Source organism: Capra hircus, chromosome 3 (assembly GCF_001704415.2).
Source record: "Capra hircus breed San Clemente chromosome 3, ASM170441v1, whole genome shotgun sequence".
NCBI lineage: Eukaryota > Metazoa > Chordata > Mammalia > Artiodactyla > Bovidae > Capra > Capra hircus.
In genome coordinates, this window is record NC_030810.1 from 28,811,775 (window position 1) to 28,837,723 (window position 25,949).

General features: G+C 52.8%; 1 protein-coding gene across 2 annotated transcripts in view; it reads right to left on the reverse strand.

Annotated features, from left to right (window-relative positions):
* SSBP3 (single stranded DNA binding protein 3) overlaps positions 1-25,949 on the reverse strand; it is a 165,580-nt gene that overhangs the window by 31,155 nt on the left and 108,476 nt on the right. For both annotated transcript variants that reach the window (XM_018044504.1, XM_018044512.1), the window contains exon 5: positions 18,339-18,428. In XM_018044504.1, the coding sequence (XP_017899993.1) occupies positions 18,339-18,428 (90 nt within the window). The remainder of the gene's footprint in view (positions 1-18,338; positions 18,429-25,949) is intronic.

Here is a 25,949-nt window from a genome sequence, read left to right on the forward strand (position 1 = left end):
TTGGTACCCACTCAAGTAAAAGGCTATGTAGGAAGCAGACCACCCCCCCCGCCCCCCGCCAAAAAAAGACCCTGTTTTAAGATTCTGACCTTTGTTGGGATATTGGCTTTTCTTTTCCCCAAACCCTGCACAGATGTAGCAGGCAGGTAGAGAGGATGGAGGTAGAAGGTGAGAGAGGGCAAGAACCTTAAAGTTGATAACAGTGAGCATTGTTTCCATACAGGTCCACTCCCCTCCCCAATGGGGCCCTCCTAGTTTCCACTTGAAAGCTTTAAAAGAATCCAAAATAGGTACATCTGGAAGCCTGCTTCACCAGAATGAGCCTCTGCATCCAGGTCTGGACCTTGGAGGCTTTCCATCCAGGTGCTGTCTAGTCAACCGGGCGAGCAGGTGGATAGGGGCAGACATCTGAGGTGCACAGAATATCAGGCTTGACCAGGATGGGGGCCGTCCCACCAGAAACTTCCGGAGAACCTCACCTGCCCAGCAGTCACCTGCTTGTTGGTGGCTCTGACAGATCAATTCTTCCAATGCTCTTCATTTATGGGGGAGAAGAGAAGCGCAGGACAGAGGTGTGACTTGCTCAAGGCCACAGAGATGAAGGTGGCTGAGCGACATCACCTCACTCCAGTCAAGAGATCTCTTCATGATATCATCCCCCCATCCATTGCACACAAAGAAACAGGGTTTGAAAACAACTGGGTTCATTCAAACCCTGACTGCACTTCTCTCCATGATGAAATGGGAGTAACTATAGTAAGAATAATGAAGCCACACCTGCCACACAGTACAAGTGGCTTCACCTGAATCAGTTCATGTCACTCAACTCCTTGCAGGAAGGGAGAATAGGCTCAGCAAGCCAAAGCCACTCGCCTAGGATTACAAACTATTAAGTGGTGGGTCCAGGCTGATTCTTGAGTCCAGGGAGTCTAGCTGGTCCACCATCCCACTCCTACGAGCCCTTGAGCAGTCTCCTAGAGGCTGAAGGACTTGTGGGTACATCCAGCCACTCACCCACATACATTTCCTGGGTGTGGATCTCCCACACGTCTGGGGTAAGGAAAGGTCACAGAGCTGTACTGGCCTCGTCTCGTCTTGGCCCAGGAAGCTCCCAGGCTAGCTAGGGAGAAGGACGAGGACACAGTGACAAACAGGCTGGAGTGTCAGGTTGAAACTACCACGGGCTCCAAGAGAAGGGGACAGGCAAACCGAGGCCCTGGGTAGCCACAGATGGAGGCCGACGGGAGCAGGGATGAGAACAAGGTCCCCTGGTGGGTCAGAACTCTCAAACTGTACCACACTGCCTCCACGGGGTGACAACAAGGAGGCCTGACACCGAATCTGGGAAAAGGAAGGAGACGTGCCCACGTCCTGTCGGGGCCTCAATCTGCCCCAGAACCTGTTAATGGACTTGCCATTCCTCTCAGATGTTCCTGAGATCTCCAACCAATGACACGTAAGCCCCACACTTCCTTATGCCTTTGCCTGCCACTTCAGCGTTGAGTGGCGTAACATCCAGGGCCTCAGGAGGCTCTGCTATGAGTGCGACAGAGGCAAATGCCAGGCCATTCCGCTCCACCTCTGGATGCAGACGGTTCAGTGGAGGAGCCTTTAGCGTCATCAACGTGGTGGGGAGCAGAGCACAACGGATCAGAGGTCTCTGTAGAAAAGCACCTCAGGGGGCTTCCCTGGTGATCTAGTGGTTAAGACTGCTCTTTCACTGTAGGAGGCACAGGTTCAATCCCTGATTGAGGAAGTACTGCATGCCTCGAGGTATGGCCAAATAAATAAATAACTTTATAAAAAAGAAAAGCACCTCAGAGCCGTCAGCAGGGCCCACCTATTGCCATGTTTTGATCAAGTCCCTGCATCTCCCCGAAGCCATCGTGCTTGTGCACGATGGGGATGGGGAACACTTCCTGGCATTCAGCCCAACTCCTCAGGACACACTGTGGGTCCAGCTTCCTTATACGGAACACGGGACATTCTACACATACTTGAGAGAGGCGGTTCAGCTGACAGCGTCTGGCCTAGATCCTCAAGCTTCCGCAGTCCCCACCCCTCACGCTCTAAAGCCACTCACAGCCCATCTATATGGGAGCCAAGAACTAGACGCATATTCTGCAGGGTCCCCCTCCTGAGCCTGCTGAAAGGGCACACATCCTCTTTTGTGGAGCTTGACCTACTCTACCCGGCCAAGCACACCCCAAATATGGCACATCCTCTGTGGACGTCCCGCCTTATCTCTGGATATCACATGGGCTCCTCCGGGTCAGTGACACAGCCCCCACGTGGACCTCTAGGGCAGGGCCTGAGCAGAACGCTGAGGCTCAGCCAGCACACGGACCCCACAGCCACAGTCAGCCAGCCCTGGGGTGAACACATTTAACACTTGGTGTTCAAGGAACCAGGAGGAAACATTAGTAACAACAGGGTAACCAAGCTGGTCCTCTCAGCTAAAGACTCCTGGGAGTAAGGGAGGATGGCGTCTTAAAATTAAAAACCAGATAGGGATTTCTTTGGTGGTCCAGTGGTTAAGAACTCGCCTGCCAATGCAGAGGATGTGAGTTTGATCCCGGATCCAGGAACTAAGATCCTAAATGCCATGGGGCAACGAAGGCTGCAGGTCACAACTGTCGAAGCCCACGCACCTGGAACCCAGGCTCCACAGCAAGAGAAGCCACTGCAATAAAACCAGGCATCACAACTAGAGGGGGGCACAGTAACAAAGACCCAGCAGAGTCAAAAAGAAAACTTTAAAAATCGCTTTAAAAAAAATAATCTGTATTAATTTTTAAGGAGAGAGGTAATGAAACCTACATGCTAAGTTTAGTATTTCCAAAACTCACAGCTTCTTCCCCAAATTCCACCCCACATTCCCTGAAGCTGCCTTCAACCTGCCTAGGAATCGTGGACTCTCAGAGAAACAGAACTGAGACTGAGTTCCAGGTTCTCTGGGTACAGAGGTGGGCCAGTGGGGAGAGCTCAGCCATGAAAGCCCAAGGCACCCGGGCTGCAGTTCTGCCTGACATCCCCAGCCAGGCCTTTAAGGCCACAAGGAGTCCAGGTGACCCTCCTCGCAGAAAAGCTGGGAGAGTGCTCTCACGCACTGAGTGCTTCATCATTACCACCCTGGCCAGATCTGCCTTTAGCCAGAGGGCCTTTGGGGAAAGGGGACCTGAAATTTTAGGTTGCTAAGAGAAAAAGCGTTCCCCACATCCCCGTCCCCCTCCCCAACTCCTGGGAGGGGGGAGGGACACCGGCCACTGGAGTGGCAAGGCTGCAGGGATGGGTTTCATTGATTGGCAGCGGGGAGACAGACAACCCACATTATTGGTGGCCTGTGTAATCCGGCTATTGGGCGTGTCACCGTAATTGAGTGAATATAAAATTACATTAATTATACACATGGCAACAGGCATGCAACAGACAATCCAATTTGCTCCTTGGACACGAATGCTGATGGAAAATGCCGTAAGCCCATTCCGGGGAGAGGGCCAAGGTGTGCCCGTGTGCCACCGACATCCACATCCATCACCACGGTCTACCTCCACCCACAGCCTCCCTGCAGCAGGACGCTGACCACCTGGCAGGGTGACAGAGGGAGGGCTCTGAACTGCCCCCTCCCTCTGACATGCAGCTCATCACAGAAAAAGTTATTTCTTCATTTTGACCCACGGGAACGAACTTGGCAGTGGCTTTGGACAGTTGCCGTCCTATCCTAGTTCCATCTGTCCTCTCTGGGGAAGAGACGTCTTCATGTGTGTGGACATGGGCAGAAAAGGTCAGACGTGGAGCTGAAATTACCATCTCGAGGGTACGGGGGGCTGAGCTGGGCCATACTCAATCATGGGGCCATGACCAGGTGGTGGCTTGGCGCTGGGAGCTCAGTCAGGGGGCTGCTGGTCGCCTAGGAGATGAGCCCACAGCAACCATGCCCTCCATGGGCACCAGGCACAGCAGGTGGCAAGCGGTGGTGGCCCATCTTCTTGACATGGTGGGGAAGTCATCAGTGAAAGGAGCAGACAGTACACAGTGTGTCCCCTGCGGGTCACCTCTGCATAACGTCAGGAATCCTCACAGCCACCAGGGTCCACTCAGTGCAAGATCAGTGACAGACACACTGATTCCAGCTGAGCAAAGACCCTGGCTCCCCTCCCCTCTCCTCCTCTCTGTGCCTCTCAGAGGAGCCAGGACAGCGCCAGGCAGGTGGCGAGGGTGAGAGGTCCACACACTTGTGAATCTGGCTTCCTGAGACAGGCCGCCCAGATACCCGCAGGAGGCGCTCAGATCATGTTTTACTCCAGAGGTCCCACGGAGACAGAGACGCAGAATCAGCAGGAGACGGTTTTCAAAACAAAGGGAGGAAACACAGCAAATGAAAGTACAGGCAGCGGCATGGCATCCAAGACCTAACGCAGAGCCCCCCAACCCGCCCCATGCTGCTCCCTGGCTGCCCCAGCCCAGAGCACGGATGGGAAAGCTGAGCCCCAGGGACGTGGGCTCACTGCTCCCAGGTCCAGGCTTGGCGCCCTGCACCACACCTGGAGTGGAGGCTGGAGGTCAGCTGCCACATGAGGACCCCAAGAGCACGTCCACTACACTGAGCTGCCAGAAAAGTCAGCAAGCTATGGCTCGGGGCCAAGTCTGGCCTGTCATCTGCTTCTGTAAATAAAGTTTTATCAGAATACAGCCATGTTCATCTGTGTACCATTTGAATCTGCTTTCATGTTCCTTCTGAACATATCTGAGCAGTCAGGACAGAGACCAGATGGTCCACAAAGCCTGAAATATTATCTGACCCTTCACAGGAAAACTGCTGATTCTTGAGCTTAGTAATGCTTTTTAAGACTTAAGAGGGAAAAAACTGGGTCCTTTTTTGTTTTTTTAAACTCAGCACACAATTTTTAGGGAAAAAAAAAAAAATTACTTGGCTATGCAGGGTCTTACATAGTTAAGGCATGTGGGATCTAGTTCTTTGACCAGAGATTGAACCTGGGACCCCTGCATTGGGAGCATAGAGTCTTAGCCACTGGACCACCAGGGAAATTCCAAATTGGGGTCTTTTTAAATTCTCAAGGAAAAGCAAAACAGTACTAGTATCTATCAATACCTTCTAACTTGAACCTCACATCTCTCTAGTAAGATAAATGAAGCAAAAATCACCCCCATTTTACAAAGGATAAAAATGAAGTCCAGCGACATTACAGTATTATTTACTGGAGCCAGGATTTATCCCACTGAGGACAAGAGATTGTGCCCAGACCCGGGGTCAGCAAACCTGAGTTCTGGTTCCCCCACCAACATGTCCTGTGACCAATCTCTGAGACCCAGGTTTCTGGGCCATTGGTCTTAAACAAAATGATCTTTCATTATTATAATACAATACAATAAACAGCATTCATGTCCAGCTGGTTGGTTCCAGAGTATCTCCTTGCTAACCATCTTCCCTATGTTCATTCTTGCCACAGTGCTGGGGAACACACTCCTCCCTGGCTTGCCAGCACGAAACATTCTGAAGACTTGATTCCAACCCTGAGTTCTTTCAGGAGGTTTGTGCTGTTTGACCTTCTCCAGTGCAGTAAATTCTGAGTAGTTCTCTATCAAATGCTGTGGTGGAGGGGCGGGGGCTAGGAGAGACGACTCTGCCTCCAGCCATTGCTGCTGAACCCTTGAGGCCTCGCTGCTAAAGATTCTTTGCATGTGCTGTGTCCACAGAACTGAGCACTTTTTCCAGGGACTCAGGAAAGAGTATTAATACGCAGAACTTACGGGCAAAACCCATGTTCACTCTGGCAGTGAACCCAGGCAGTGGGTCCCAGCAGCCTGGGCCAAGTGTGCGCTAAGCATCGGAAACACGAAAATAAGCAGAACCGTGGTCTTCCCCCAAAGTGTTCCTGGTGGTGTGGAGAGACCAAGGCACAACTGGGACCATAACAGCTTTCAAACAGAGGCAGGCGCCAGGTGCACTAGGGAATGAGGGGCAGCGATCGCAGAGCAATCACACCGAGTAGGCAGGAGGTGGAAGGCTAGCCTGGAGTTCCCTGGCAGAGCAGAAATGGAAGAGGCTTCTGGCCTGCAGTGGGCACCTGGAAGGGGCAGGAGAGGGCCTGGTGCTGGAGGGTCTCATGCACAAGATGGTGACCCTGGGGCTGGAAGTGGGGCTAAGGAGTGGGGTCATTAACCCTTGGGAGCTCGTGCAAGGGGGTAGCAATCAGACCTGTCTTGGGAAGCACACATCTGTTCCATTCCTTTCCAAAGATGCTTCTTTATCTTCCTTCAAGTCAGAAGTAAAGACCTATGGCCTCTGGAAAACAGTGAGTTCACAGCTGTCTGGGGTGCTAATTCCCATCTCCTACAGACTACACATGGAGTGTATGCCTGCTCCTCCACTAAGCCACTCTCTAGCCCTGAGCAGCCAGCTCGCATTAATGTTGGTGAAGGTGTCCAAGACCCAGTCCCAACCATGTAGGTTTCTGGCGGGCATCCAGAGAGCACACCGTCTTCTCCCCAGTGTCTACTGGGTAGAGACTGGCTCTCTGGTAAGTGGGAGAGGCAGAGACACACCCAGGATCCAGAACCATGCCAATCCCGCAGAACACAGGGAGGATGCCCACCTTGCCTAGAGAACCAAACCTCCCCACCCCCATCCCCAAAGATTGCCTTTTGCTCTGAAAACAGACAGGGCTGCAAAGACGCATCCCGCTCCTGCCTGCCAGCCTCCACACCACCTCTCGCCAACGCTCAGGCTCTGCTGTTAATCACGGCAGCACAGTGAAGGCGAGGTGCATATTAATAAAGCACTGCCTGGTCCACCCAGAGAATTCTTGCTCTACTTTAAGCTCTCTGGGCACATGCATGCACACAGCCTTCCTGCCCTACTCCTCTACACCCCGACAGACGATCCAAAAAGTACAGATTCATCATATCGACCAGGACAGGGAGACACAAGGCTGTGGGAGCTATAAATCCAGATGCCAGAATTCAACCCCAGCTGTCCACTGGGCAGAAGAAACAGCAGAGTTAGCTAAGGTTTCCCCATTAGCTTTGTGGTTTCCTGGATAACTGGGTGGCTTCTTCTGCCTCTGTCTCCCTGAGCTTAGGGAATGAACCAGGTTCTTGTCTTCCTTCCTAGTAGAAGCAATAGGATGGGGTGAGGGAAAGAGCCAGAAACCAGGGGAAAGATGGGCTGAAGGAAGTTGGCCCACAGTCACACAGACAGACAGTGGGCTATGAAACCTGGCACATCTCAGTGGCCACGTGAGGGGAAGCTGTGTGGTGGGCGCTGCTGGAAGGGCCCCAGATCCGTGGGCCAGGGGTATGGTCTGCAGTCCCCTTCGAAACACCCTAACTTTGCCTGTAAAAAGGGATGCTATCTTCCCAAAGAGAGTCGCAGATCCCGAGACTCCAGTACTCAGTCCAGGGCCGTGGACCAGCCTCATCACAGAGTGGCTGCCCATACACAGAGCTGTGCTCAGATTCTCCAGCCTCGTGGGATACTTCAGGAAGCCCCTCTTTCCTGACTAAGCCTTCCTATTACCCGACTCCCCATATGTAACCTGTCTGAATGTGACAAGTGGCTCTCGCCAACCCCACCTGACGTGGGGAACTCTTCAGCCAACTCCACACAAGACATCTGGCCCTTGAAGTGCTCCATTACTTACTTCTGCCCCTGATGCCCCCGCACGACAGGGCTCTTCAATACCACTGTATCGCCCATGTCCACATCGTCTAATGTTGTATTTTTATGATGAGCAGGCTGAGGTGCAGAATGGTGAAGGCAATCCCCAGAACAGACTGCAAGTCTCCAAAATCTTAGACCCTTTTCATAAACACAGTTACGTCTCGTGGAGTCAGACACTATAATTAATCTGAGGAAGAGGCACTTAATCGGATCCACATCTTGGGTGTATCGTTTTTGACCTGGAGGCAAGGACAGGACAAGACTCTGTCAAAGTCTTCTTGAATAAAAGTGACCTGAAACTGAAGAGTCTTCAAGAAGGGGAGGGGAGAATTCTGCAGTCTGTAGAAGAGGCCATGCAGACAAGCTGGAGGGGCAGGGCTGGGTCTGAGAGCACAAGCCCTGGCCCTTGTCCCAGAGATCAACAGCTGGTCCATCAATGGGGCTAGACCACAAAGAGCTCTGAGTGTCTTACGAACAGTTTGGATTGGATTGTATCTAACAAAAGGGTACCACTGGCAAGAAGATGACTTGATGGAGTGAATGAGCCCCACCAGTGGCCTGCAGGGAGCCCAGGCTGGAGTCCACCCCGTGGACCAGGAACACCTGGAGCCAGAGACTGCCCACCTCCCAGCCCTGGGAGCCCAGCAGGGCCAGGCAGAGAGGTGTCCCTCCCAGATGTGCGCTGAAGGATCGGATGGCTGGACGCCAGCCCCTGGGAAGCAGCCCTTGTACGGACACCTCCACCACCTTTCATTCTGAACACATTCCCACACTCAGAGCTGGTGGAGCAGGTGGAGCTGTTCCTATTTTACAGGTGGAGAAACAGAAACTCCAATGATACCCGGGTGAGTCACTAGTGATGGAACTCTGGAGTACAGTCAGCCCTCCGTACCCACAGAGGCAGAACTCGCGGGCAGGGAGGCAGACTGCACTCAGCCATTTTACATAAGGGACTTGAACATCGGCAGATCCTGGTGTCCAAGCGGTCCTGGAACCAACCCCCATGGACACCGAGGGACGACTGCATGGGTGAAGACCCAGACCCCTGGGCGGGAGAGCAGATGCTAACTCACAAAAGCGAGCTCACCTTGATGAGCCTGGCAGGAAGTGGACATACAACCTGCTCCCCTGCCAGTTCTTGTCAGTGGACAAGAGAACAAGGAGTCACCGTGCCAGGGCCCAGGAGGGTAGCCAGGTGGGCAGCATTAAGTGAGGTAACACGCTAAAGACCCGGTGCTGAGCAGGTGCCATAAACCCCAGTCTAACTAAAGGGTTAAATCCTAAAAAGGCAATCCACCTCGAGAATACCCTGAACCTCTTACACACATCACTGCCACCACAGCTGTGCTAAACCCCTGAGATAAACTTCTGGAAAAAGGAGAAAACTCCTGGGGGCCCTTGCTTTTGGTTGACCTGGAAGACCTACCCCTACCCCGGCCTCTAGCTTAAAGAACAGCCCAGAACACTCCTGCTTGTGTCCATAACAGAGGACCCAGAGTGCTTACTACGCAAGGTGCCTGGCAGGGCTTCACAGGCATTATTTCATGGTGTCCCCACCACCACCCCAAGAGGTAGGGGGTATATTCACCCCCAACTGTCACGTGAAGCAGCTGAGGTTCAGACAGTTGAACGGACTTTCCCAAAGCAACCGATATGCCAACCCAGGCTCCATGACCCAGGGCCGCCAGGAAGCTTACTTAGAGAAGGTGTAGGAGGGATAGGACACACTGGGGGCAGGTGAGCTAAAGGCTCACGGGAGCTCCAAGGGCCCAGCCACTGGGCCTTCTGACCAGTGCTCATCCTGGATCCTGGATGGGCCATATTTCCATGGCAGTAATCAACCATCACTGAACAAGAGTATGCGTGTGTGTGTGCAGCACACGTATGCACGTACACACATGCTAAAGTCGCTTCAATCGGGTCCAACTCCTTGCAACCCCATGGACTGTAGCCCCCCAGGCTCCTCTGTCCATGGGATTCTCCACGCAAGAATACTGGAGTAGGTTGCCACGGCCTCCTCCAGGGGATCTTCCCGACCCAGAGATTGAACCTGCATCATACGTGTATATGTATAGTCAATCCTCACCAGAGCTCCACAAAGGAGGCATTACAATTTGCTAAATGACTGCTCCTCAGCACAGTCAAGGAGACCAGTGCCCAGAGAGTTTGGACAACCTCCCCAGAACATGTCACCAGGAGCAGCAGGGGGCTGTCCTGCTCCTGCTCACAGCCACTGCATGCTGTGCCAGTCCTCTCTGGAAGCCTCTGCCACAGCTGGGTGCCCTCTGCTCCCCTTCCCCCATACTGTGCCCAGAGCTGAGTGGCATCTCCCGGGCCGGGGAGAACCCTGAGGAGACCAGCACCCAGCACAGAGCCGACACCTCATGGAGGCTGTGGCCTCCCCACTCATGCTCTTCCTAAGTCTAACCCCGCCCTTTTGGTCTTAGCAAGAGATGGGGCTTTCTGGAATCCAGGGGTGGGCCTGGGCCTGGGACCTCATTGATTCCAAGGCCTTCATTTGAAGGAAGGAGCTTGTCAGGGAAAGGTCAGCTGGAGAGTTAATCCAGGCAGAAACCAAACATGAGCTCACGGCCCACACTGTGTTGTCTCCTGCTGTGTTCCCCAGCTCTCAGAACCTCAGCAAGATGCTAGAAAGCCCTGTGACCACCTAGTCTGCCCCCAGAGCCCCAGGCCCAGCCGGGACTCCTCAAAGGGCAGCTTCCTTTCAGGGCAACATGCTCTTATTAAGGGGGTCTATCTCAACCCACATGATGCCAAGGCATGTTATTATAGGATTCCACTGGAATTCCCTTCCTCAAACCTCTTCTGCTACTAGGCTGTGGAATCTGAACCTTTTCTTTTTTTTCTTTAAAGGAAAAAAACCTCAGCATGATCTGTAGAGAACGGGGCATGAGTGGAGCATGTCTCTCCTGCCCCCGGCCCACGAGAGGTGAGGACATCATCTGGGGGACAGACGTGGCCCTAGTGCTGTGAGAACACTCACGGCAGAGCAGCTCTCCAGCACAGGGAGAGAAACTCAAGTTTTAAGAGAAACCCAGGTCCAAAGAGGAAAAGGATAACCCAGCCCAAGGTCTTAATAAACCAGAGGTGACAACACGCTAACACCTATCCTTGAGCATCAGATCCATAAAAGTCAGAGATTCAAGGAGTCGGTTCAGAGCTCAGGAGAAGGTCGTGGGGGAGGCGGTCATGGCCACTGGGGTCTCCTGGGATGGGAGGAACAGTAGCTGAGCACAGCCTGGTCTCCTCCACCCTAGGGTCCTTCTGGAGCCACTCCACCGCCTCTCCCTGCAGAGGCATTGAAGCCAGGAGGGTTCGGGGCGGCTGGGGCACGCGGCAGGGCTGGCCGCAGCCCAAGGGCTCTGGGGTGTGGGGCTGGCTCCACGACAGGGGGCGGTCGAGGCCTGCGGAGCTGCCGGGTGCTTTGTTACCGAGCAAACCACCCAGGCACTGACTGCTGATGCACAGCTAACAGGGCAGCAGACACTGATTTATGTTCAACTTTCCATTTCATCAGAGAGAGTTTACGGTGTGACCGTGTGGAGTTCACATTTGGGGGGAGGGGGCGGCCTGAGTGTGCAAACGCACACATGCCCACGGGTGCATACAGGCACACATGATGGTCAAGGTCACAACTTTTTTTTTTTTTTAAGAAGAGAAGGTGACGGGGGCAATGCTGTCTGACTTGTCAGGAGTGACCTTCTGTCCACTGTTGCTAGGAGCCCGGGGTCGGTCATCTGTCCCGGGCAGACATTAGGCACCAGGCTGGCTGCCGGGCAGGTTGGGAGAGCACCCCGACCTTTGAGAAGGTGGTACTGGCCTGAAAAGAAGGCTTCCCCCACCACTTCTCCTGTCCCAGCCTTTCTGCACGGGCCAGGTGAATGCGAGGGGAGCCTGCGTGTGGGTTCACAGCAGGGAAGGGACGAACAGGCCAGTCCATGCGCTTTAGAGTGCCCTCTTGGGCTCCCCTCACCAGAGTGATGAGCAAACTAAGGCCAAGAGAGGGGAGGATGGCCCCCCAAGGACACACAGCAGTTTGGCAGTCAGGCTGGACTCAAACCAGGGTGTCCGACTCCCCGGGCAAGGCTCTTCAGGCTTAAAGGGCGCCCCTGGCTTCATTTCAGTAACCAAGAGATGCTGCTGCTGTTGGAGCCAAGGCTTGGAACAGGTGGGAGCTGGGGGTGGGAATAGCAGCAGCTCCCCACCTCCCAGCATGGCCCAGGGCCCAGCATTTGGGGCGGCCCGCCTCCTCTCTAATCCTTCTCAGCAGGGGTGACCCTGCCTTCTGTCAGTCTGGAGGCAGACAGCAGGGCAAGGGATGGGGAGGAGGGGTGCTTCTGCCTCCTGGAGGGCCTGGGACTCCCACCCCTGACGCAGCACCTCTGTCCTCCCGCACTGACCCCCTCTGCTCACCAGGGAGCAGACAGGGGCAAGGGCCTGGGGTTGGATAGCAAGCCCAGGCAGGGGAGGAATCCGCCAGCGGACAGAGGGTTCATCAAGAAGCGCTGAATCCCCCTGCCCCGTCCAGAGCCTCTCTTCCCTGAGCAACACTGTGGCCAATCTGAGCCTCAGTTTCCTCATCCAGAATGTGGGAACGCTGTCAGCTCTCAGGCCTACCTAACAGGCAAACGCGAGCACAGAGGGAGAACCTTCTCTAATCTAGAGAACGTTCTACCAGCAGCCATGAGAAGGGTTCACCCAGTTTCACTTTAGGGCCTGCGGGCACAGCTGGAGAGGCCAAGAAGGGCCAGTCTAGACAGCCGTGGGACCACATGTGGGGGCCCTCCCTTGTGGACGGGAGGCTCCCACAGGGCAGGAGGCATGGGAGACTCAGCGAAAGGCTGGCCCTTGGCCCTCACCCGCCTCCTCCTGCTCTGCTCCCCACGCCCCCCAGCTCCAATACCCAGCGAGAGGCCACCGCATCGAGAGGGGGCACCAGCCACAGCATTTAGTCACCACTCCAGCTCAGGCCTGGCCACCTCCTGAGGTGACCACAGCCTGGGCTCCAACCCCACCTGGCCACCCCCTCCAGGCCACTGGGGCTCTTCCTCGGACCACCCCACTCCCCTTCTTAGGAACCTTCCATGTCTCCCCTTTGTCTTTAAGTTTGTGTGTCCATCCAGGCCTCCTGCCATCCCAAACTTGCCCTTTCACATCACACCCAGGCACACTGGCCCCTCCATGTAGTCAGTCCCGCCTCCTGCACCAGCCAGGCCATGTGAGCCCACTGAGGGCAGGGTCCGTGGCTGCCTCTTTGGTTTGCACTGCTCATGGCTGAGTGACTGGGAGGTCGCTGTACCCTGAGGGACCACATCTGGTCAATGAGTTAAGGGGTGATCAACGAGCCCGGGCCAGCGCCCTTGTGGTCCTAGCCTCAGTTTCACCAGCTGTCTAACGGGGATCCGGGCCCCCAGCCACCAAGTTGTCCTCCCTAGCAGTGGGCTTTGAAAGCCATAAAAACAAGGTGGTTTAATTTCCCCCCAAGTCTCTCCTAGTCGCAGACTTGCCAGAGTGGCCCTTCCTGCGGCCGCAGCTTTCCAGCAGGAGGAGACTCAGCTCACTCTGCGCTACCTGCTCCCCGCTGGAAAGGAAGCCTGAAAACTAGGGAACCGCTTGAGCTGCTGCCACCGGCATATTCTCATCTGCTGGACTCTGATCTTCCCTGGAAACACACCACCCCACCCCAAGGCTCACAGTCTCCCAGGCTCTCTGCTGGGTGTCTAGTCTCTACTTGGTTACCGCCAATGTCAAGGAACTCATTACCTCATTGTAAAACCAGCAGGTGGTAGCAATGCCTTCCCTGCAGAGACGTCAAGTGGCCTCCCTCTTCTTTTCTAAGGAGGATCTGAGATCTACAGGCTGACCTCACAGAGGTGGGGCTGAGTATATTCTACATGGCAGAGCTTCAGGTACTTCAAGTCAGAGCCCTCCAGAGGCTGTGTGTTTCCCAGAGAAACCCCAACTATCCCCACGGCAGATAAGCAGAGACGTGTATCTGATACTCTCGACAGGAAAGGACCAAGGCTGTGTGTGCCTCTCTCCCTCTTATTTCTGGATCATGTCTCTGGTTCCTGGGCTATACACATCAAGTGCTGCTTCTCCTCTCTCCTCCTGTAACTGATGGGGAAGGTTCTATGGAACAGACCTTAACCTCCTTCCAAGGTGGCTGGGCTTGGCCTGAACAAATGAGGCCTCACTGGAAAAGGGGACATCTCGGTCCCTACATGTCCGCCCACCATGGTGGGAAGTATCTGGGGATGTTCAGAGCAGGTCAGGCTGAGATTTTGGTAAAGGGAGCTGGGTCCACCAGGGCTGTCTTCTTCAGAGAAGCCACGGTCTTTAGGCCTGTGGCCTCTGCTGGCATTTGAATGGAGACATTGGCTACTTCTGAGAGAAGATGGCTGGAGTTTCTCTTTCTCCTTCCATTATTTTCCCCTCTTTTCTCTTGTTCTCTATTCTTTCTTCTCCTACATAATCAGATTTGTATCCACATTAGGACCCTGACTGCTATGGAAGAACTCAAGGATCAGGAACTAGGAAGCTGGGTTCAGGCTCTGATTACAGCCCTCAGTTGTTAACTCTGGGCAGGTCATTCACCTTTCTGAGTCTCACTTTCCCAACCAGCCACGCCTCCTCTGCAGAAACGCTGTGATTAAAATGAAAGTAAGATGCATGGCCAAAAACACTACATAACTGAAAACAATTATTGGAATTTAAAACAAAACAAGAACAAAAACAGTCTGTACCCAATGCTCCCTTCTCCATGACCCCTCTGCCCTCCTGCAATTCCCCAGCTCTGGACCTAGAAACCCTCATTGGACGGTGCCTCCCTTCAAACCACCTTAGGGCCAAGGAGCTGGGGACCCACCCAAACCAGCAGGCGTGGCCAAAGCCAAGCTGAGTTTGCCAGATGTGCAGCCCAACTGACTTAAGCTCCGTGGAGGGGGAAAAAAAAAAAAAAAACAACCACTGCTTGATTATGTAAAATCCATCTGGATTCAAAGCAGAAATTCAGTAAGAAGGGCCCTCGGAGACCATCTGGTCCACCCCGTTTCATCTACTGCTGAGGAAACTGCAGTCCAGAGACGGAAAGCAACTTGGCCGAGGCCACTCAGCAAGTACATGGACAAGCAGGGGCTAGCACAGGTGTCCTGAGACTCCAGTCTATTGTGTCCTCCGCATTCCATACCACCATCCCTGGACCACCCCCTAGTCTGGTCAGACTGCTGCATCTAGAGCTGGGGGCTGGCTGGACTCCACTCCTGGAAATAAGAGTGACACAAACTCATTCTAAACATTTCCTGGGTCCTCAGCACACGCGAGGTGCTGGGGACGCCAAGATGAAGGAGGTCTTCTTTATAAGAAACACACTGATTGAGAATATCCTTGCTAAGTTCTCCCATGACCTGGAGAACCCCACAATACCCCAGTAGTGGAACAGTGAGGTATGGTCAGGTCAGGTCTCAAACATCTCCCGGTCAGCCCTCAGCATCTCTCAGGCCCAGGACCACAGGCACTGTCCATCTCAGAAACCCCAACACGGAGTAAGGGAGAGCAAACAGATGGGACCTGATGTGATGACGGCTAAGCCTTCGGATCCCAAGCGTGGCTTCGCAGCCTAGCAGTCAAAGGCCCAAGGAAGAAAGTTCCTTATGCTGCTATCCAAGGGGCCAGGGGTAGGGGTGGAAAGCTGGTCTCTCCCACCCACCCTGGAGGCCCCAACTAAACTGAGCATCAACTAGGGTTGGAATTCTGACCAAAAAATGGGGCTGGCCACCTTGGGACAGGGTTTGACCAGAGATGATCAGCCAGACTAGGCTGGCTCCTCAGTGCAAAGACCCTCTGCCACTGAGCTGTCTGCCAGGCTGTGGTCAAGCAGGGGAAGAAGCTCAACTGTTGGCAGCAGATAAAACCTTCAATACCATCTCTATTTCCCTTCTAATATCAGAGTGACCGCCTGCAAGATGAGCGAGGGGCAGGGCCGGCAATCAATAGCTAGTACTGCTATGATGTGAGTTGGCCTGTTCTGGAAATGAGCAGCCACTATCTGCTTGCAGAGAGATACCTTTTCCCCACAGCAGTGACCCAGCCCGAGTGGTTCAGCATCCTGACCAGGGAGGACTTCATCAGCCTTCAACTGACTGATAGAGAAAGGATGCCCCTTCGGGTGAGGGTGGGGGTGGGGGTGTAGCCAAAGTCAGCCAAGAAGCAGAGAGGTCGGGGCACACAGCCCCCTGCTCAACGATCCAGCAAGCTCTTGATGGTTCACCCCAATTAAGGATCAGAGAAGACCTCAAGTCAAGGGTGGGATGGGGGGAGGGGGTCCACAGCTACCTCTGTTGGATGGTACCTGGCAGTGGCTAAACAATGACAGGAGAAAGTCTGTGCTTTCTGACCACACACCCCTGAAACGTCACAGGGGAGGGCATAAGAAATATATGTGTCTGGAATTAGGCCTTAATCATGGACCACTGTATCAAAGCAGGAAGCTGGGAGCTGCCCACCTATCAAGCAAACCTCTCCTTGCCCCAGACTCAGGCCAAAAAAGAAGTCAGCGGCCTATTTAAAAAAATCCAGCCAGCTGTTGTCCCCTTCTTCTTGCCACCGTGGCCTGTACTGGGCACCTGGATGCCAGCAAGCAACCTCAACAGGGATGCATACAGATGGAGCGTGTATCTGGGAGGTCTCTGTCCACCAGACGGGAAAGCCACTTCTGCACTGTAGGAAGGGCAGCCACGGCATCTCTGGGGAGAACATGAGCCTGGGAAAGAAGTTCCAATGGGAGAGAACACCACGGGAAAGGCCACCGCCTGGCTGCAGTACACTGTCCACAGCGGCTGGGAAGATGGCTGTCCCTCGGCATGGACGACCCTGTCAGGCAGTGGCCCTTCAAGCTCCTGTCTTTCTTGGGTCCACGGATTTCCAAGGTTTTGAACATCTCACTCTCTCTCGTAAGCCTGGCCCCTCTCCCCAGTGCCTGCGGCCTCGTGCCAAGACTCACCCCAGGCAGTGCTTGGTCTGGTCTAACCTGGAGCCTATACTTCCACTTCCATTCCTGAGACAAGGCCCCAGTTTGGACCATATGCTAGGAACACAGACAAGACACATGTGTGGCCATCCAATACCCTAAGCTTCCATCCCTAAATCCCTATCACTTAACCTGCTGTTTTCTGTTGAAGAACAGCCAAATTTCACTGATTTCCCTTCTTGGCTGGTAAGCAGCATGTCCTAACCCTCCTCTCCTGAGAGCGAACATCAACTATAACGTGAAAACTTGCCAGGCAGACATGTCTTCCAGGTCACCTCCCACCCAGGGAGGAAAACCCCTTAATACCCCCAAGAGGCACCTCCCCACTTTTGCTCCGATTCCTCCATTGCCAGGGAGCTTCCTGCGACCGGTGTCCCAGGCTGGATGCAAGCGGTGCGAAATTCTGGCTGTCACCAAGCCACAGTCTCCTCAGACTGTGTCTCCCTGGCCCCAGTTTTGAATTCTTGGGCTTCACAGAAAAATATCCACTTTCTTGTCTATATAACAGCTCTTTCTAGATTCTTATCTGGAAGAGCTAACCTTTCAAAGGCTGGCATCACTGACTCAATGAACATGAGTTTGAGCAAACTCCGGGAGACAGGGGAGGATGGGGAAGCCTGGTGAGCTGCAGTCCCTGCGGTCACAAAGAGTTGGACAGGACGTGGTGACTGAAGAACCACCACCAACCTTTCACAAGGTGTGCAAACCTCAGGCAGATTCTCAAACCCGACTGAGGAGAGGTTTGAAAGCATGTCATCCCTAAGAGCTCCATCATAAAAGTTCCTTCCAGCCCCCACAGGCCAATCCCTCTCCAATGGCCTTTTCCAGTCCCAATATGGTTTCAATCAAATGAGTCCCCAGAGGGGATAAGACAGATGCAAGAGGTGGTGCAGAGGGTGTGGCGAGTGTACTCACCCAGCAAATCAGAAGGCTGTCTCCCCACACCCCACACCCCATACCCGAGAGCCCAACAAGGTGTCTTTTGGAGAAGACCCGGCTCTCAACCCACATGAGCGCGGCTCCTGCCTTTGGCGGGCAGAGCATGGGCACAGATGCTTGTGGGACGCCTTCTGTGATCACACTCGGGAAAAATCAAGCGGTTAACCAGAGGGAAGGGATTCCCAGACCTGCCAGGATGGTGGGTTTTTTGTTTTTTTAGATTACGCCTAAGGTTTGTAGTTTGGGCAGGCAAAGTAAACAATGACAATGACAGCAGCAACAAGACAGAAACAAAGAACAGTTTACTGAAAGGCCTTTTGTTAAAAGACAGCTCTGCACCGGCCTTGGAAGCAGCCCCACCGCCTCCCGACCAGGGGCGGGCTGTGTCGTGAGCGCGAAGCTGGTGTGAAGAAAACAAACTCCGGCAGAAGTGACACAGCACGAGCCGGAGGTGCCTGCTCTCCAGCTTTCTCTGCTCCCCTCCTTGGTTTGTGGAAGGGGTGGCGAGAGGGATGGGAAGGGAAGGGTTTGAACCAGCATGAAGCAACTGTATTTAGACCATGGCAAACTGAGCTGCTACTGACTTCTCTCTCTCTCCCTCCCTCCCGCCTGCCCCGGGCCTGGCCTGGAGTGAAAGCAGCACAGGGCCGAGGGCCCAGCACGTACCTGAAAGAAACCCGGAGGGATGGGGCCTCCCGGCATGCCATCGTTGGGGGGAATGTTGCCAAGCACGGGGCTCGGGGCGGCTGCTGCACTCTGCGGAGACAGGAGGGTGGAAAGTAAGAGGCTGCACCCACGTAGATAAGACGGGAGTTCTCACTCCCAGCCCCCTCCAACCTCTCCACCCACGTCCTCCAAAGACCCGCCACCCACCCAAAACACCAGCACTTTCCCAGGACTGTCACTCAGTGGGTAAGAGATGAGCTCTCTGAGCCTACGCTTCCTCATCGCTAAACCGCACAGACAGAGGGGGCTCGTGGCTACAGTCCATGGGGTTGCAGAATCGGACATGACTGAGCCACAAGCCACGACCACCACCACCACCACCACCACCACCACCAGGTCGGGGGGACAGTGCCCACCGCGGGCGTGCACACACCCTTCCAAGCAGCAGTAGCTGTTAGTGAGCCCCGGCTCCCCACTCAGTTGCTTTAGTTCTGAAGAAGCCTCCGCAGGGCAGGCAGGGTGCCTCATGAATAAGGGTGCCCTCGCCAAGACGCTGGCATGCTGTACACAGCAGAAGATCAATGAACGTCCACGGCTTAGTGAATCTACAGACAGATCAGCTGGGAAACGCCCGGGAGATGTGAGAGGCGGGCAGGCATGTCGCTGGCCCCGTCAGGGTCCTGGGTGCCACAGAGGAGGTGGGCTGCACTGCCATTACTTTTTCTTTCAAATGCTGCCCTTCCGGCATTTACCTGGTACATCTGCCTCAACAAATGCGTCCCAGGGGTGAACAGACGTTGCTCTCCCCAGCCTGGCCTCCTTCCAGACAATCTGTGTCCCACCTGTTCACATGGCCGGCGTGTCTGTGCCTGGCCCCGTGCTCACACGGGCGGGTGAAGCTGAGAGAAGCCCCTGGGCCTGACCGCCCACCTGGGGCTGTGCTCTGCTTCCCGCCACACTCCACACCTCCCAGGCTGCTCCCGCAGGAAGCCCAGACCCAACCTCGAAGGTCGCCAAACCCCACCAGGACTGAGCCTCTGAGACACAATCGCCAACTGTCCTTCTGGGGGCTCTGACTGGTCCTCCGGGACGACGCTGAGCCCCTCGGGGTCAGAAACAGAACACTCTTCTGTTACGATTGCAGCCTGCTGTCACCACTTCCAAGTCACTTCTCCTGCCCTTTCCTCAGCCACAAAACAGGACCCAGAACTCCTAACTTGCAGGGAAGGGAATGAGGGACTGTATGAATCCCCCAAACACACCACGTGCAGCAAGAACACAGGCAGCCCTGGGAACCAACGCACCGGGGTTCAAACGCGGGCTGCCTGTCCTAGCGAGGGGCGGCCACGGCAAGCCGCTCAGCTTTCGGCACTACGTTCCGGTCGCGGTGGGCCTACGTGCTCCTAAGTGCTGGGAAGGATTAAGCAATGGGATGGGCTGCGTTTTGTAACCCAGGGAAGCTGGTAATCTGGAAGTAAGGAGGACTTGGGAGGCCCACAGTGGCTGTTTCAACAGACCCCAGGTAAACAGGAATAGCGTGGGATGGGGCTGGCTTCTCTGGCCCAACATTCCAAAATGATTCGGTGTACAGAAAAGCAAACTTCTCTGTAAAGAGAGTCTGCCAACTATCCTGTAATGTGTTAAAATATCCCCAAAATATCAGGTTCTCCCCTTTCTACCTCCTCCGTTGGAGGAGAAGCCAGCCCTGGTTGAGCCCCCCGCCCCTGGTATTATCTAGGATGAGGGCTGCCTGGGGGAATACGCCAGGTTATCCATTAGCTGCACTGTTTGTTTGCGGTTGGTTGTTCTGCGAAAATGCAACTTTTCATGATTTACAGCCAACAATTACTCCGCAGCAGCAGCAGAAAAAAAATTTTTTTTTAATTTTAAATGGGGTGAGATAAACATCCTCCCATACTGTCTTCAAGTTCTTTCACAGATCGGTTTTACACTTAACTCTTTCATCGTTCAGCAACTTATTTTGGTAAAGAACATAGATTTTACTCCTCAAATGGTCAACCAGCTTGATACAAGTTTTCCACTCATTTGAAATCAGAGACAAAAATTCTTACAAAGGCATGGGACGGTTTTGAGCTTTTAAAAAATTCTGTCCTAATTCTTTCCATTCTAATGATCAGAGTTTTACAATGTATTTTATTATCTTCTTCAATTCTTTAGTGGAAGTTTTCTTATTTATTTTTATCTACTTATCCTACCAAACTTCTATCGTTTATACAAGTCATCTTCCCATCAAAATTTAAAAATTCTTATGTAATCTGGAGGAAAACTGACACCTTTCCAAAACAGAAGTACCCTCTTAGGAGGTGATCGTTCTCAAATTACTCATATTTTCGTTCAAGTCCACCAGTCAAGCAAGGAGGGTGGGTCAACGATGCTGATCAGAAAGGCACGCAGGTGATACATTTGGGAAAACCAAAATCCTCTCTTGCCCTGATAAATGTTTTATTCAACAAATGTGACGCTGACTTGTTCTCAGGGTGAAGATGGAAAAGATGGTGCTCCTGACGACGGTGTGAGAAAGACTGAGTTGATGGCCCAGCCCTGGGCAGGGTGGATGGCAGAGGCTATCTGGCCTGATGCTCAGAACAAGCCAGCTACTTTCACACCAGCTCTCCCTGAACCCCCAGGTGGCCTTCCAAGGCAGACACAGGTACCCTTACATTACAGATGAGAAAACAAGTGTCTGTGTGGAGAGCAGACTCAAGGTGGCCTTTTCCTATTTATCCCCTTAGAGAGTCCAGCTCTACTCTCCCTCAGCCTTCAGCTCAGAAACAACACGTGGCTTTTAAAGAAAGATTTGGGAAGCTTCAGCAACTTGATTCTTTAAATTAGCATTATTCATTTAATATAAAACACTTTCTTATTGTAGGACACAGCAGAGTAAAAAGAAAATTAGTCACTGTTTTCTGTTAAATAATATCATAAGCACTTCTCTCATTAAATGGTCAAAGAAAACATGATTTTTTAATGAGACTAATATCATTATTCAACTAATTTAATTAACAGGGCATTATATCAGTGTTTGCTAACTTAGTAGTTACAAAATGGTATCTCTGATCTCTTTGGTATTTTAACTTAATCTTTTGGGTCACTAACCTTTTTAAATGGTTTACACTGGCCATTTAGTAAAACAAATGACAAGTCATTAATGTCATTTGCTATTTAGGTATTTGACATCTTTCCTTAGTGATATACATGAGCTCTTTATACATTAAGGATATAACATATAGATACCTTATCATTTAAAAGAAAAAGAAAAAAAAACAGCTTTTAAATGAAAACTTGAACCAGGTACATGACTTACAAGGCTCCCCTGACACCAAAATCTCTTTTTCCTACAAGATTAGGAATCCATGGTCCTTTGAATGTTAGGGATGGAAAATCCACAGTTCTAGTAGGAGGACAGTATAATTCTTTGACATCTGGGTGGAAATGGACATTTGCTACCCTCCAGTGAAAGGAAGGCCATGTTAGTGGTGGCTCAGGTGTCAGGAAGCAGGGGTGATAACTTATCCTTTATAGGCTCTTTCAGCTGCAAAATTAAGTAGCTCTGCAGTATTTAACTCTGTGTCTTAAAGAATGACAGTTACTGCCATTCTTTGATTTTGAGGCAAACATGAACTTATAATACAAAACTTTCAAAAGGGCAGAAAAGGACAAAAACAAAATGAAAGCAGCAACCAGTGTCACAGGGAGACAAGAAGGTTAATAAATCATTCTTACACACGAAACCCAATCCAAGGGACCTTACCCCACATCTATCAACGTTACACTGCCCTCATCCCCACACCTCAACAGCACCTTTACCCATCTCTAAGACCCAGCACAATGTGAGGCATACAGCAGGTGTTCAATAAACAATTACAACTTTTATTGTTCAAAGACCTGCTCAAATCTGGACACCTGGAGCCAGGCCTTTCCGGACTGCTAGGAATAGGCCTCTCCCTGTGGTTTCCAACTTGGAGTTAGAAGTCCATTAAAGCACTCAGTGAAGTGTCTCATGTGAGTTTTCTCTAAAAACACAAAACCAAAACCCCCTGACATTCACAGAGGCCTACAGCACGTTAGGGCTATAGTAGGTGCCCAGGAACTCTTCCACCAGAGTAAGGAAGGAAGGAGTCAGGAGCCAGAGACCTCCCACATGGGCTTGGGTAAGTCCCTGCTTGCCCTGGGCCTCTGCTGTGCGAAGTGTCAAATGATGGAGTTGGAGAAGATGACTTCTAGAGCTCTTCTTCCAAAGTACTCTCTCAAGCCAGTCCATACACCTAGCAGGAGCAGGGATTAGAAAACAGCAGCTCCTAAATTTCAGGAAGGCAGACCCTAAATTTTAACTTTTCCCGTTCATTACAGAACTCTTAGGACTTCCAGCGCAGTGGTGGTGCAGGGGTTAAGAATCCGCCTGCCAACGCTGGGAACCTGGTCTGGGAAGATCCCACAAGCCGCAGGGCAAGGAAGCCTGTGCTACAATTATCAAAGCCCAAGCTCTCGAGCCTGTGCTCCTCAACAAGAGAAGCCGTCACAACGAGAAGCAGCTAGAGAGCAGCCTCCGCTCCTGCAACTAGAGAAAGCCTGTGCACAATGACGAAGACCCACCTAAGACTAAGGAAGTATTTTAAAAAGAGAATCAGACCAAAAAAAGAACTCTTGAGAGGTCAAAACTTCACCACCACCTACAAGCCTATTGATTGTCAAAGCCTGGAGATAACAGCTAGCTCATGACATCTGGGCTCTCCCCTGCATCAACCGCAACCCGCAACAGCCCCCCCCACCAACCTTTATCCATATATGCATACGTGCACACATGGACTAAAAAAGGCAGAATCAAATTGGGCATGCAGTTTGGCAACTCATCCTTTTTTTTTTTTTTAAAAACAAACTAAAAATTCTTTTCCAAATAGAAAACAGGCCTTGCACTGAGTGGTGTGGCCCACTGCAGCCAGATGCCTCCTCCAAGCCTCCGGGATCTAGTCCACTTGGAAAGCCTGAGGTGCCTTCAGACATCTGCCTGAAGCTGTAAAAGTTCCCCTCCCTGCGAAGTATTTTATTTTTGTTCACAGCCAGGGAGCCTTCCAGGGAGGGCTCATTCTACAATGTTCACCCTCAAGAGTAGGGTTTCTTTATGACCTCAGGATGGCTACACAGCCACCGGGGCTTAGGGGTTCACTGTGGGCCCTCAGCTCTGTTCATGTGCTCCGGATGCCACTCCACCAAACCCCGCTGTCAACAGCGAGGAGAGACCTGGACACCACCCCTGTCCCAGGGTAAGCACACGCTACCCCCCACCCTCACCCCTGGTAGAGATGCAAGGTTCAGACCTGTGGCCTTGGGATCTGAGCGACAGCGAGGAGCTTCGAAAGCCGAGCAAGGGAGCCTGGGCTTGCCGCTCGAGGCAACAGGGAAGAGATCTCAGCAGAAGAGCACGCAGCTCAGGACAGTTGAGAATCCTACCTGACACCTCTTAGCCCGTGCCAGGCATCCCAGCGCACGCCTGACGAACTCACCCATCACCGCCAGAGTACCCAAGGCTCCACAAATGAACAGGCTTGGCAAGTTCTGGATGTGGGTCCTTTCCTCAATCCGTAGCAAGGAGTCCCATGCGACTCAAGGAACAGGGTCAGTCAACAGGGACCAAGAGACAAGCTCCCAGGAGCCTCCCACTTCACATCTTGTCATATCCTGTGGCAGATGACATTCATGCTTCCTTCAAGAAGCAGAGCATGGTGGGGGCAGGGTGGGGGGGTGTGTGTTCCCTACCTTCTAGCCCTACCCTGAGACCCCCAGTTAGCCTCACCCACAAACTAGCATGGAATCCCCCACCCATTTTTAACTCTCTTTAAAAAAAATTGTTCTATGCACAGGAAGCTCCTGGGAAACAGAATAAAAACACGCTCAGAGCGAGCGGCGGGACTCCTGCCAGGTCAGCCAACCCCTCCGGACTGATTCACAAGGCTGCAAAATGGAACTTTGTTCTGCAAACCCCCTCCCTCCTCGCCCCACCCCTACTCAGGCGTGTAGCAGCACGGGGCCCACGTGTGAAACCACCAAGTGCAGCCTTCCTTGACTGAAACTCAACACAGGCCGCGTGGCCAAGCACCCAGGACACCAGGGGCATGTGGTGTATGGCGGTGTGCTCACAGCTCGGCAGCGGAGGACACTTGGGGGGGACAGGGGCACTCCAGCTCTGAGAAATGAAGGCCTGTGAGAGAAGTTCATATTCCGGGGAGGGAGGTATATTTACACAGGTGTCATCAGGTCAGAGGGTTCAACATTCTGTGCAAAATACAGAAATCACTATTCAAAATACAACATTCTCTGCAAAATTAGGAGTGACCTGGGACCCTCTGGGCCAAGCTTCCTCAGTTCAGTTCAGTTGCTCAGTCATGTCCAACTCTTTGCAACCCCATGGACTGCAGCACGCCAGGCCTCCCTGTCCATTGAGTCAGTGATGCCATCCAACCATCTCATTCTCTGTCGTCCCCTTCTCCTCCCACCTTCCATCTTTCGCAGCATCAGGGTCTTTTCCAATGAGTCAGTTCTTCCCATCAGGTGGCCAAAGTATTGGAGTTTCAGCTCCAGCTTCAGTCCTTCCAATGAATATTTGGGACTGATTTCCTTTAGGATGGACTGGTTGGATCTCCTTGCAGTCCAAGGGACTCTCAAGAGTCTTCTCCAACACCACAGTTGAAAAGCATCAATTTTCTGGTGCTCAGCTTTCTTTATAGTCCAGCTCTCACATCCATACACGACTACTGGAAAAACCATAGCCTTGACTAGACGGACCTTTGTTGGCAATGTAATGTCGCTGCTTTTCTTCCCCAAGTTTCCTAGAGGGAATTTTAGCAGCATCAACAGACTGAGGCTATAGCTAAGGGAATGGAGAGAATCTTATCACCCAAACAGAAAGGCCAAGACAGAGAGAAGCGGGGTGGCAAAAGCGGAAGGTACAGGAAGCGGCCTCTCGGTTTTATGTGCAGACCACAGAAGAGAATCCATTTGGGAACAGAGGTTCTAATTCTGCAGCTTGGAAAAATACACAGAGCTGTTGCTATGTGAAGAGACAGAACCGTCTGGCGTTAAAAATAGGTTTGGATGACACAGGGGAATGAGCAACACAGGATCCCTGCCTCCAAACGGCCAGGGGGCCGTCACGTGCAGGGAAGAACGGACGTGCTCACCCGTCACCGCTGAGGGATGGCCCTGGGTCGAGGGGCAGATGCTCTGAGCTGCCGAAAGCTTCTCCAGATCCAAGCATCAGAGTGGAGAGCCTCTGGGAGTGGTGGGCCACGTCACCTCAGCGGGGACAGGGTGCGAGCGCACTCAGGATCAGAGGGTGTGGGTTTCGTCTCTGCTTGGCCACGACAGAGCCACGGGGACTGCCTCAGCCTCCCCTCTAAAAAGGGGGGAGCTACATTATCCAGCACCACCTGGCATTTCCTGGGGATTATTAGGAGACAGAGGAGCCCCAGATGGAGGGTCCTGGGATCGGGGTTCCAGAGCCGGCTATAAACCACCTGCTGTGTGACTCGGGTGAGCCTTCTTGCCCCCCAGGCCTCTGCTCAGTTCCAAGTGAGGTGGCTGAGATCCTGTTGC